We start from the raw sequence: 13,272 nt of genomic DNA on the forward strand, positions 1-13,272 counted from the left end.
ACATTGTTCTAGCTTTTTCTTTGCGTATATCCATGTGTGTGTCAAAGGGATAAGGGGAGATTTCCTCCCTCCTCCACTGACATAAAAGCTTCTCACTGGAACATTACAGATGTGGGCAGGAGAGTTCTTTCCTTGCTCATAATGTAATAGTATTGTACATGCAGCAGGGAAGTGTCCTTCCCTAGACTAAGCAAAATACTCAACATATTCCACTCCACTTTTAGGACTGTGATACAGAGGAAAGAAGGCAGAAAGTGCAACGTTCAATCCTCAGCATCTCTGGGCTTGAGTCAGGATTGTAGATCCCTGTCATGATAAAAACAGCAGTAGGCAACTTAAAAATTAGAATGTGGCACTAAAAGGAGAACTAAATCAGAAGATCTTAGATTCAAACACAGGCAATTCTAAAATAGCCAGAAAGACCTGAGAAATTCCATACTGCTTAGAAGGACCTAAGGTGCCTAGGAAGCCCTGTCTCTTTTACTCTCTTTCTTGAAACATTAGGAACCATGAACTAAGGGAACAGCACATAAGGGTATGCCAGAGTTTTCTAAAGGTTTTCAATGATCTAAGTTGCATTGTTGGTATAGTCCTCGGAGGCCACACAACAAAATCCGATAATGCAGTCTGTACGAGCTGAATACAAGCAACACATGCTACTTTGGCTGAATTTCAAACCTCACATTTCAATGCAATAAAGAATCTGTGTATTTCCACCCACCTTCGTTTGGTACTGCTCCTCTACAATTTGAGACTTGCTGAGGGGCGGTCTCATTTCTTGCGTGATCCTTTGTAAATGGCTCAGTTGCTTGTCTTTTTCTGCTATGACCATCAGGTAGTGCTCTTTTATGCTGCTGTTCTGCTCTTCCCAGGTAGTTTTCTCTTGTCTGCCCAGTATGACACAAAGGAAATTACCAGGAAGTTACCAGTATCACTTATGATATCCAGGTATCCAGCTCAGAATGAGCTGAGTATGATTCTATTTCCTATCATTACCCCATGCCAGAAAAGAAGTTTTATAACTAAACCAAAACAAAACAACCTACTTAAGTACAGGAACCTTAAAAGCAGGTTTAAGGAAGCATTCTGTATTTGGCTCAACACTGCAGATTGTTCAATGCTCACACTTTTGGTATTCCTGGACATTGTTTTGATCTTGCTGTACAGAGAGTTTTGTCAAGCAAGTCATTCACAATGCCACTTGTCATCATAACATTACCACTGCCTCAGTCAAATATGCACCAGAACCATAGCATTGATCCCAACATGCAAACTTGAGGCCTTAGCTTCATTTACATTGTTAGAAGCTAGACAGGAAATAAATCACCTTTTCTTTTATCAGGAGATAAATAAAATTTGTAAGCTGCTTCAAACTTTATGAGATCTGAAGTGTTAGTTTGAAGGTCAGATTGGAGACAGGGGGAGGGGGAAGGAGCACTACAAGTTTTTTACTTTGGACAAAGATAAGCCATACATCTTTCCACAAAAAAACCCACCCCTTTCACTCCAGGTTCAGTCATTCTTAGATGGATCTCTGAAGTACCTGAAAGGATTTTTTCCCCATTTTTAGAACAGAGCATATTTATCTGACTAGTTTTAGTCCAGTTGGAGATGACAATTCACTAGATTCAAATTACAGACTTTTTTAAAAATAGAAGACATAAAGCAAGTGAAACAAAGGATTAGACAGTCATACAAAATAAGTATTTTCTAAACAATTGTATCAGTGGGATAATAAAGGGTGTTCATCATCAGCCTGGAATGGAGAGTTCTGTAATTATATACATAAGCTCCAATACAAGAAACAGCCTAAGTTTCCTCTCAAGCAGATGATATGGGCCACCACTGGATGAAGGAAATAAAAATTTCATTTCCTTCCAGTATGTTGGGCTGTAATCCCTCACCCTAAGTCTGAGGCAAAAGCGGAACAAGGGAAACGTGTGCCCACTCCTGAACAGGGCAAAGTGATTTAGTGACAGCTGACACAGGTAAGGCTGAGGTTCTGTCGTGGTTTAACCCCAGCCGGCAACTAAGCACCACACAGCTGCTCGCTCACTCCCCCGCAGTGGGATGGAGGAGAGAATCGGAAGGGTAAAAGTGAGAAAACTCATGGGTTGAGATAAAGACAGTTTAGTAGGCAAAGCAATAGCCACGCACGCAAGCAAAGCAACACAAGGAATTCATTCACTACTTCCCATCGGCAGGCAGGTGTTCAGCCATCTCCAGGAAAGCAGGGCTCCATCATGTGTAACGGTTACTTGGGAACACAAAACGCCATAACTCCGAACATCCCCCCGTTTCTCCTTCTTCCCCCAGCTTTATATGCTGAGCATGATGACACGTGGTATGGAATATCCCTTTGGTCAGTTGGGGTCAGCTGTCCCAGCTGTGTCCCCTCCCAACTTCTTGTGCACCCCCAGCCTACTCGCTGGTGGGGTGGTGTGAGAAGCAGAAAAGGCCTTGACTGTGTAAGCACTGCTCAGCAATAACGAAAACATCCCTGTATTATCAACACTGTTTCCAGCACAAATCCAAAACATAGCCTCATACTAGCTACTATGAAGAAAATTAACTCTACCCCAGCCAAAACCAGCACAGGTTCTCAATGCTTTCTTTGCCTTCTGCCCACAATCGCTCTTTGAATGAAAGAAACGGCACATTTCCATCTCTGAGGCAGTGAGAAGACAGTCAATTCTCACCTAAGCTGCTGGAGCTCCTGCTGGTAGAAAATACTTTCTTGCTGCAGCTGTTCTTGGAGACGGTGCTGTTTTTCTGCATCTTGCTGATATTCCTGCAGTTGTGCTTTTAAGTGAGAATTTTCAGCTGATTCTACCCCGACTAGTATGTATTGCTGCTGCAGATTCTTCAGCTCTCTTACCTTTAATTAAAGGGAAATATCAGAGTGTGTGACAACTGAACAAGCAGCTAGGTTTATTACTTATAAGTGTATTTCTTATAAGGTTCTTATAAGGCTTATTACTTATAAGTGTATTACTTATAAGAGCATCTCTCACTGTGGCATCTGGAGAAAAAAAGTCACCTTCAGATGACAGAGAAACTAGAAATTGAATCAGTAGTCTACTAAAAACTGCTCAGAAAAAAAACCCTCAGAGAATTCTATTGTTAACGAGTAGTGAGTTTTGAGACATTCCATGAAGATTTGACATACATTAACAAAACGACCCCGGACTACAATATTAATTCCCTTATTCAGAGGAAGACAAAGTGAGACAGAAGGAGCTGGTTAAGAATAACTCCCAAAGCTGGTATTTACTGCAAACCACGGAACTGAGGAACTAAAATCCTTTTGACAGTCTACTCAGACTGGAATGAGAAATAAGTTGTCCGTATACATCCATCACTGCAATTAGTTTTCAAAGACAAGAAGACGTGACTGACTCTGGAGACAGGGAAGTACTTAATGAGTCAGGAGATCCCTCTACTGAGGATCTATCTTAGTATTAGCAGCACTACACAGATATGCAAGTTCAACAAAACAGCAGCAGAGGAGACATAAATCTACAAATAACTAAGATATAAAATGGGCAAGAAGGAAGATGTGTTGTCGTGGTTTAATTTCAGTCAGCAACTAAGCACCACGCAGCCGCTCGCCCACTCCCCCCCACCCGGTGGGATGGGGGAGAGAACCGGAAGAGCACAAGTTAGAAAAACTCGTGGGTTGAGACAAAAACAGTTCAACAATCGAAACAAAATGATAATAATAATATGATAATAACAACAATACACAAAACAAGTGATGCACAGTACAACCGCTCACCACCCGCCGACCGATGCCCAGCCAGTCCCCAAGCAGCGGCCCCCCCGGCCAGCTTTCCCCCAGTTTATGTACTGAGCATGACGTCACATGGTATGGAATGTCCCTTTGGCCAGTTTGGCTGTGCCGCCTCCCAGCTTCTTGTGCACCTCCAGCCTTCTCAGTCAGTAGAGCATGGGAAGCTGAAAAGTCCTTGGCTAGTGTAAGCATTACCTAGCAACAACTAAAACATCCGTGCATTATCAACTTTGTTCTCATCCTAAATCCAAAACACTGTACCAGCTACTAGAAAGGAAATTAACTCTATCCCTGCCGAAACCAGGACATGTGTTTAAGACAGTATCACAAAGTTTGTTGCGAATTAACAGAAGAGAAAACTAAGATAGACTAAAAGTGACAGTGGAAAATGATTGTAAAAGTCTGTCATCTGACCAGCAGCTAGAACTCTGAAACTTGCTGAGCTGCATTGTGCCAGAGACTATACAAACACAGACACATTAAGTATGCAAGCAAGGATGTCAAAATGAAGCTGCAATGCCTTGTACCTGTCTTGACAATCAGATGCCAAAAGGAGAAACAGACCCAAGTCTTTGCTCTCTTCTAGAAATCTAAGACAAATCAAATGCATGAGCTTCCACAGATGTGGACTAAGCAGGTTAACAGGGAACCTGTATCTTATTTCTATGTTTCAATATTTTAAATCAAGCTAACGAGAAACCACAAAGAAACCACCATTGCAAAGATAACAATGAAATCACAGCTTCTATATGTCAGAGAAAATAACATAGATGGCACATACTAAATTCATGGGATCTGATGGAGCATGCCCACAAGTGCTAAGGTCACTGGGAGGCAACTCAATTACCTTTGAAAGGTCACGGTGACTGGGAGAGGTTCCTTGAAGACTGTAAGAAAGCACGTGTCATCCCTACCTACAAGAAAGGCAAGAAGGAGGAACTGGGGAACTGCAGGCTGGTCAGCCTCATCTCCATCCCTGGGAAGGTGATGGAGCAACTAATTCTGGAAATCATTTCCAGATAAGTGAAAAAACAGGTTGCCCAGAGAAGGTGTGGAATATCCACCAATGGAGATACTAAAAATCCGACCGAACATTGTTTTGGGCAACCTATTCCAGCTGACTTTCTTTGAGCAGGGGGGTTGACTAGAAGATCTCCAGAAGTCCCTTCCAACCTCAACTATTCTGTGATTCTGTGAAGACAATGATCTATGTTTCACATTGCAAATACCAGATCTAAGTGTGCTGAATTTTAAGATCTGAAGATCCAAATCTCCTATGGGGCTTTAAGTAAGAGCAGGAAGAGAGAACAAGGACTTACTACTCTGTCTCTGTCATTCTGCAAGGAGGACAGTGCCTTCTTAAGACTCTGCACTTCTGAAGGAGTGGTGGAAGTGCTCCCTTCTGCTTGTTGTTTCACTTCTTCGATCTTACGTGTTTTGTCCAATTCATTCAGCAGACGGTCTCGCTCATGCTGCAGGCTTGCCATAGCCTTAGAGAAAGATTTGACTTGGTTGGAAGAGCCTTCCAGTTCCGAAGACAAATGGAGAAGCTCATCATCTTTGGCTCTAAGCTTCTGATTAAGTTTCTCAATCTGGGCCAAGAGACCTCTTTCATCAGTGGCTTTCTGCAGTTCTGTCAGCTTGGACCTCACTGTATCTCGGTCCCTGGCAGTGGACTGTTGCTCCTCTTGTAGCTGAACCATCTGTTTCTGAAGATTCTGCACTAGACTCTTTTGTTCCTCTAAGTCTACAGAGTATTTCTGTTTCAAAACATGAAACTTTTCATTAGCCTGGTCCCGGCTATCCTGAAGAGAGCTCATGGACTTCCCAAAAGACTGAATTTGAGCTCTGAGATCTTTGTTTTCATCTGTGACTGCAAGAAATTTTTGTTCCATTTCCATCAAGTCCCGTGCCAACTCTGCTACTCTCTCTTCTGCTGTTTCCGTTTCATTCCTCATTATCCCTGCATCATGATGTAGGTGCTTCAATTCCTTTCGAAGCCTGTCCTCAGCCTCTCCCACTCTCTTGGCTGCATCCCTTTGAATACATACTAGTTCCCCCTCAAGTTCTGTTATCCTTTTCTGTGAGAGGGAAAGCTTATGACTCAGTTCTTGTGCCTCTTCCTCTCGGGCCTTCAGTTGTGCTTGACACTCCATCATAGGACCCCCCTCACGTAATGCTGTCATCTCACTCTGCACCCGAGACAGAGAGGACATAAGGGTTTCAATCTCTTGAGACATACTGACTTTATCCTCTCTCAAGGCTTCCATGCACTTCCTGAGATCATCCTGAGTATGCTCGGACTCTTTCAGATGTGTTTCTATGATTTCCTTCTCTTTTTCCAGAGTTTGGATCTGCTGAAGCTGTGTTTTGAGAAGTTGTTTCTGTTGGGAGTCCTTTATTGAAATCACTTGATTCAGGTCTTCTCTATACCGCACCAACTCTGCATTCAGCTTGGCATTCTCAGAGTTGAGGTCATCCATTTGGCTATGAAAACTTCTGATTTCTTCCTTGAGCTTATTGTTTTCAGCAGCAGCCTCTTGAATTAGCTGGTCTTTTTCCAAGATTATAACAAGATGACGTTCCTCAAGTTGCTTGTAGTCTCTCAGTATGCGGTCTCTGTCATCTTGCAAAGATGACATGGACTTGGTGAAGGAGTCCAGTTGTGCCTTCTGCTGCTTACTTTCTTCTCTGCTTATCTTCATGTTTTCAGTGAGACTATCAAGTTTGTCAAGAAATTTGTTCTTCTCATTTTCCAAGGCTTTTTTATCTTCTTCCTCCTTACTTAGTCTATGCTCCAACTCTTTTATTTCTTCAGAATGTTGCTGCTGTAATTCAGATAGAGCAGCCATAACCGCGTCTTCCTTGGCAGACAGCAAACTAATGATCTTTTGATCCTTGGCACTAGTTTCTTCATGCAGCTTATTTGTTAGGTCCTTGGAAGCTTGCAGATCAGCCTCAAGCTGTTCACAGCTGAATTTAAAATTCTGGATACTGGTCTCTTGTTGCTTGACCATACTCCCCAGCTCTTCTCTGACCAATTCACATTTGGTGAAGGAATTCTGTAAGTCAGCAAGCTGGTCTCTAAGGCTGCTGATTTCTGACTCCAGTTTCTGCTGTTCATTCTGAGACTTGCTGTACAGTTTCTGAGACCCGTCAAGCTGAATCAAAAGCTCCTTTTTTTCCTCCTGCAACATTTCACATGTCTTTTGATGATGCTGAATCTCCTTCCTGGATTCAGACTCCCAGTCTTTCTTGCTGCATTCCAGTCTGAAAACAAAGAAGAGAAAGTCAGTCACAAATCAATGATGTATATCTCAGTACCCAAAACCACAGTAATAGTTTTCATTGATGACACTAATTTAGAAAAGCTGCAAAATTAGTTTTACTTAAAGAAAGCAAGCTGGAAATATCCAGCTGATTAGTTTTCCCTCAATTTAAAATTCAAGGCATCTTTTAAAGTTCTGATTGCACTACTGTCTGAAGGGGGTCATGCTGGGGGAATATTTTTTAAAAGTTGTCCAGTGAGATAAATCTTTATGTCAATATTGAAAAAACGGAGGAGGTTAAACATTGAATGTTATCACCTCCTTTTCATCAAAATACTTTCTCTCATCCATTGTAGCTAACAAAAAAAAAAATCAATGAAATCGCTGTTCTCATATGCTTGATGTTCGATGTTCATTTCATGTTCCAGCATTCAAAGATACAGCATTTTGATCATAATCGTTATAGAACAATTTTATTCATGTAAGAACAGTTTGGTTTTGAATTTGGAAATTGCCAGATGTACATTTTGGTATGTTTCCATAGCTCCATCCTTCCCTCAAGATCTATTTTGGGATTAAACTGGAATTATGTATCCCAATGCTCTCTTGACCTGCCAAGTTTAATCTCTGAATGCAATGACTCTATGCAAAAGAATCTATTTCAAATTTCAGATTAATAAAGACTCTAGATAGTACTCAGATGGCTACTGCTTGTCACAGAGAATAGATTTAACACGGGTACCCTAATGATGAGAAGAAGGAATATTTTACAGTGTTAATCTCCCTGTATCCTTGTGCAGACAACAAATACATAGTAACTCCCTACAACATAACTCCAAACCTCTTTTCTATCCAAACATAAGTGATCCAGGAGATGAGCCTTATGTTTATGGCTTTATTAGGAAGACTAATTCTGCTCTCCATCTTAGGCATTCATTAGTTTTGCCAATCACGTCACATTTAGCATATTTACATACTCAAAATTCTTTCTTTCTGGTATACTGCAAAAGGAAAGGGGAATCCTACCTCACCTCTGGCTGCTGCCTTGTCAAAAGGAAATACAAGAATACCAGCTGAGTCATTATCACCTTCTTTACCTGGATATATGAGTCTGAAGTTCTTCCACATGTATGGTCACCTCCTTCATTTGGTCCTTTAGCACAACACAGGTTTCCTCTTTTGAGCGTATTTCTTCCTCCTTCTTTTGAATAATTTCAGTGAATTTCTTCTCCCATGTTTTTGATTCATCTATCACTCTATCCCTGTCATCCTGAAGGGAAGACATGCTCCTGGTGAAGGCTGCAAGCTGGGCTAGTGTTTTGTTTAGGCTGCCTTCCAATTGCTTGGCTTCTTGATCCTTTGTCTTCAAGGAGTCTTGAAGATCACCCACAGTTGTTTCCATATAGTCTTTCTCCCTCTGCAAAGTTGCCAGCTTTTCTTCCATGTTTTTAATTTCCTTTGAGTGCTTGTCTTTTTCCTGTTCTAGTCTTCTCTTGAAGTCCTCATCTTTTTTCTTCATTTGAATTTTAGTATTCTCTTTGTTGGCCTGCAACTCTTCTTTCACTTTAACACTCTCTGCTAGAACCCTTGCTGCCTCACTCTGGGTGTCATCCAATACTACTCTGCAGAGAGCAAGCTCTGCTTGGGCTTTCTTGGTGTCTTCAACTGCTTTAGCTAAAGTCTCTTTGGCTGCTTCTACCTCTTTCTGAGACTCACTCTGCACAAATTCCAGAGCTTTAACAGTTCTTTCTAAACTACTGTTCTTTTCCTGGCTTTTAATACAGTCCTTCTGCAGCTGCTTAATCTCCTGCTGTTTCTGTTTCAGCAGTTCCTGAAGCTCCTTTACGTGTGTGCTGCTGTCTCCCCTCCAACTGCATTTTGGCTTTTCTACAAATTCCTTTTGCTTTTCTGAACTTGCTTTATTTTTCTCCTTTGCCATCTGACATTTCTCCTCCTCCAGTTCATGCATCATTCTCTGCAAACTCTGAAGTTCATGTTTCAGTTGCTCGTTTTTGATCTGGAAGTCTGTTGCATCTTGCTGATAGTTTCCAATACTCCCATTAAGTTCTGCCAGCTGATTCATGAGCCTTTCTTCCAAATCATCCTTCTCAGCCTCTAGTGTGTCCTTCAGTTCTGTCATCCTGATGAGGTCATCTTTGGTTTTTTGGACTGTTTGTTCCATCTTTGCTACTGTGTCCTGAAGAGCATTCAATTCATGGACTTTCTCTCCCATTTGGGTCTCTAAAGCCCTTTTCTCACCTGCTAAAGTCTCAACACACATGCGGATGTCACCCAGCTGTTGCTCTGAAGCCCTCCTATTATCTTCTAGTTCTGTGATTCGTTCTGTGAGCTCAGCTATCTGCTGTATGTAGGTACCAAGATCTTCACAAGGGCTACTAGCTTCAAATGCTTTTTGTTCCAGCTCTGCAGTAGGAGACTCTGGTCTAAAACTTATGTCCACTTGATTTTCAGTTCTCTCCATTGGTGGTGGTGTGGCAACTGCCTGATTTGTTTCTTCCCCTGTTTTCTTCTGAGCAGCATACTTTTCTACCAGTTCTCTGCTTTCCTTCAGCTTAGATTCTGTTAACTGCAAATGACACTTTAAGTCTGTGATCTCTTGATTAAGAGACTCCTTTTCAGCCATTACTGTCTCAAGCTGAGTAGAAAGAGACTGGTAATCCCTCCTAGAGCTCTCCAGAGCTTCTTTCAGGCTAGTATTTGTAAAGACATCTCCAGTCCTGTGTAGCTCTCCATCTGTAAAACACACCTCTGCTCTAAGCTTCTCATTCTCCTCCTCTAGTTCCAGGATCTTTTGTTGCTTTGATTTTGCAAATTTCCTCATTTTCTCCTTCATTCCATCGATTTCCTGTCCAGCTTCCTGTAGCTGCTTATCTGTTTCCTCTTTTTTTGCTTCAACACTTTTCAGCTTAATGAAAATTTCCTGCTTTTCCTGCCTAACAGTTTCCAAAACATGCTGAATCCGCTCAGCCTCATTACTCACATTCTCATATGACTGCAGGAGAGTTTCATATTCTTTCTGAAGCTCCCTGTATTTCTCATGCCACTCAGAACTCTCAGCAGCTTGAAAGCATTTCAAGGATTCCATCTCCTTCTCCAGCTTCCCCTTCTCTAGAACAACTCTATCTAAAGTAAATGTCAGGTTTTTACAGCATCCATCAAGAGTCTGATTTTCTGTAAGTACTTTATCAACTTCTGCAATAAGTTTTTCTCGCTCTTCAGTGAGGCCCGCTAACTTTTCTGTTAAAGTATCTGTTTCTTTAACATGGCCACATATTTGGCTTTCCATATTTGTCAACTTGACACAAAGATTTTCAATAGTAGTTTTAGCATTAGCCAGCTCCTCTTTTAGAGATTTGCTCTCCTTTAGTGCCTCTTTTCTAGAGATAAGTGCAGCTTGCAACTTTCTCTGCATTTGATTCTTCTGTTTCGCTGCTTCTGCACTGTCACCTTGCTTCTCCTGAATTTCAAGCAACTCTGTTTGCAGTTGCTTGCTTTGTTCCTCATGTACCTGAGCTTGAGTTTCCAACTGATTACATAGTCTCTTGACTGAATCCTCTTTTTCCAGCAACTGTGCCTGCACATTATTGAGAGCTTCACTTTTCTCCCTTAACTGCAAGTTAAGAAATTCCATTTCTTCATCCTTTTGGTGCATAAGTGTTTTCAGGTCTTCCAGACTGCCCTCTCTAGACATTTTTCCTCGACTCTCCTCCAATTCTGTCTGAAGACTTGCTGCCTTAGCTTCAGCTTGGTCAGAGGTTCTCTTCAGCCCTTCTATCTCCAGAAACAGCTGTGCTATGTGCTCTTGCAAATGAAAGACTAATTCTGATTTGCAAGCAAGTTCACTTTGTGTATGGTTAACATTATATTCCAATTCCTCTTTCTCCATCTGCAATTTTTCAAGTTTTTTCTCAAACTCTTCCCCAGAAACATCTGCAACTTGTACAAGTTTGTTATTTGTTGTATTTTCTGCTTTCATGCATGAAGAATCCAACCCACCCTGATTCCAAAGAACACTCACTGTTGATCCTTTCTGTTCTTGGAGTTGTCTGAGCTGAGCTTGGATGCTCTCCTTCTCTTTGCTTTGCTTATCAAATTGTTCTTGTAGGATGTTGTAATCATCTTTCTGCTGTTTCAGCTGTTCTCTGTGATGCCTGTCTTTTTCTTGAGCCTTTTTTATAGTGTCTTTGCGAGATACCAGGGCTTCCTGAAGTTTTTTTTGAAGTTGTTCTTTTTCTTGTTCAAGAGTTGAAATCCTCTCTTTCAGAGCAGACTTTTGGTTTTCTTCAAGATTTGTAGCTGCTGAACTACTTCTATAATTTTCTTCATAATCTTTTGGGCTTTTATTGGTTTCAGTTAATTTGTGAGCAATTGTCTGACTCTCCATGATTTCATCTTTAATTGAAACAATGTTTGTCTTACCTTGCAAACTTTGCCTCATTTCCTCAATCACTGCCTGCAATTGTGCTTCAGTAGTTTCTTTATCCAGCAGGTCCTTCCGGATGCTCTGCAACTCAGATTCCTTTTCAGAAAGCAGTTGAATGAGATACTCCTTACTGGGCTGGCTTTCAAGATTCACTTCTCTGCTTATCACACTTGTCATATTTTCTTCCCCTTCAGCTTCTTGAGCCACTGAGGTTTCTGATTCATGTTCTCTTCTCAACTGTACTAATTCATTCTCTAATTTGCTAACCTTCTTCAGAAGCTCCTTCCTGTTAACAAGTGCTGCTTGCAGCTTCCGCTTTACTTGCTCGTTTTCTTTTTTCAGAAGTTCAAGTTTATTTACTAATACCTCACTTTCTTTACATGCTGCCTCTGTCTCACACTGCTGCTCAGATGCCCCACATTTCAGATACGTATCTTTTGCTTCCTGGGCTTTTAATAATAGACTTGTTTGCTCTTTAAGACTCTTCAGCTCATTTCCCAGAGAAAATTTCTCTTCATTCAGCAGGACCATCTTCTCAGACATGCTGACACTGATCTCTGTCATCTGTTGGTCTTTCTCCAGCAAGGTTTGTTGCAGGCTCTCTATAGACCTGGTGTGTTCAGCAACAAGCTGTTCTAGGCTTGCTGCTTCGCGTACCTTTGAGGCTAAGTTTTGGGAAAGCTCTTCTATCTCAGCTGTATTCTTCCTCAAAAGTTGTTCTAGATCAAGCATTTCACATTCCTTCTTCTCGATCTGGCTTCTCAGATCTTTTAGTTGCATGTCCTGGTCAGAAAGCTGAAGTTGCGCTTCATCCAAGTCTTTCTGCAAAGCTTCAATTTTCATCTCCTTGGATTTAAATTCATTTTTAAGGCTCTGGATTTGTTCTCTCAGAAGACTGCTTTGACTGTCTGACAGTCTCTGCTTTTCTGAAAGAGCTAGTTTTTCCTCCAGTTGCTTCACTTGCTCTTTCAGTTCTGTTGTGGTAGAAAGTTCCTTCATCTGACACAGGAGCTGATCTCGTTCTTCAGTCAAAACACAAAATGCACTGTCAGAATCCTCTATTTTTCTTCTGTATTCCTCAGCCAACTGGTTTAGCCTATTTATTTCTGCACCTTTTTCTCCTAGATCTTTCTTATAGGATTCTTCTGATTTCTGCAGAATTATTTGCAGTTCTGTAATCTGGTTTTGTAACTTTATCAGTTCTTGATATTGAGAGGTGCCAGGCTCTGGATCTGCTGTAGAGACTTCTTGCATTGCCTCCATCTCCCCCCTGTGGGGGACAGTGCTCCCCTGGGGCACTTCTTGAAGACTGATTCTGTTTCCCTGAAGCACACCAATTTGCTGCATTTCTATTTCTCTCAGTAATGAGCTACTGCCCAACTCATTTTGCGTATCTGAAGCCTTTTGCTCTTCCCTCTCAAAAAACTGTATCTGGGAATTATCTTCCAGCTGGTTAGCTGCTTCTCCTGTTTGGTTACCCGTAGAAGTTTGGCTGTTTGGGCCCTTGAGCTGCCTTTTCAGAAAAGTTATTTCTTCTTGGGCTTCTTTCAGTTCCAGCAGCAAAACTGACAGCTCTTTCTGTTTCTCTGCAGCAAGACATTCTAGAATTCCAGGCGGACAACTTTCCTCAGTACACTGCTCGCTTCCAGTGCGAAAGCCATCTGTTCTTGCCTAAAACAAAATAATAGATTTTAATTTTCCTTTGAATTCTGTGAAAGGGTCACTTTTAGAAGTATCTGCTTTGTATTTTTGTAGTTTAATGATAT

General features: G+C 41.4%; 1 protein-coding gene across 4 annotated transcripts in view; it reads right to left on the minus strand.

Annotated features, from left to right (window-relative positions):
* The window catches only part of GOLGB1 (golgin B1), a 53,502-nt gene that overhangs the window by 10,804 nt on the left and 29,426 nt on the right, over nt 1–13,272 (minus strand). For all 4 annotated transcript variants that reach the window (XM_076342845.1, XM_076342662.1, XM_076342757.1 and 1 more), the window contains exons 14-17: nt 8,160–13,177; nt 5,113–7,063; nt 2,700–2,878; nt 722–887 (exon numbers count right to left, since the gene is read on the minus strand). In XM_076342845.1, coding sequence (XP_076198960.1) covers nt 722–887; nt 2,700–2,878; nt 5,113–7,063; nt 8,160–13,177 — 7,314 coding nt within the window. The remainder of the gene's footprint in view (nt 1–721; nt 888–2,699; nt 2,879–5,112; nt 7,064–8,159; nt 13,178–13,272) is intronic.

Source organism: Aptenodytes patagonicus, chromosome 1, assembly GCF_965638725.1.
Source record: "Aptenodytes patagonicus chromosome 1, bAptPat1.pri.cur, whole genome shotgun sequence".
In the NCBI taxonomy this organism is placed as follows: Eukaryota; Metazoa; Chordata; class Aves; order Sphenisciformes; family Spheniscidae; genus Aptenodytes; species Aptenodytes patagonicus.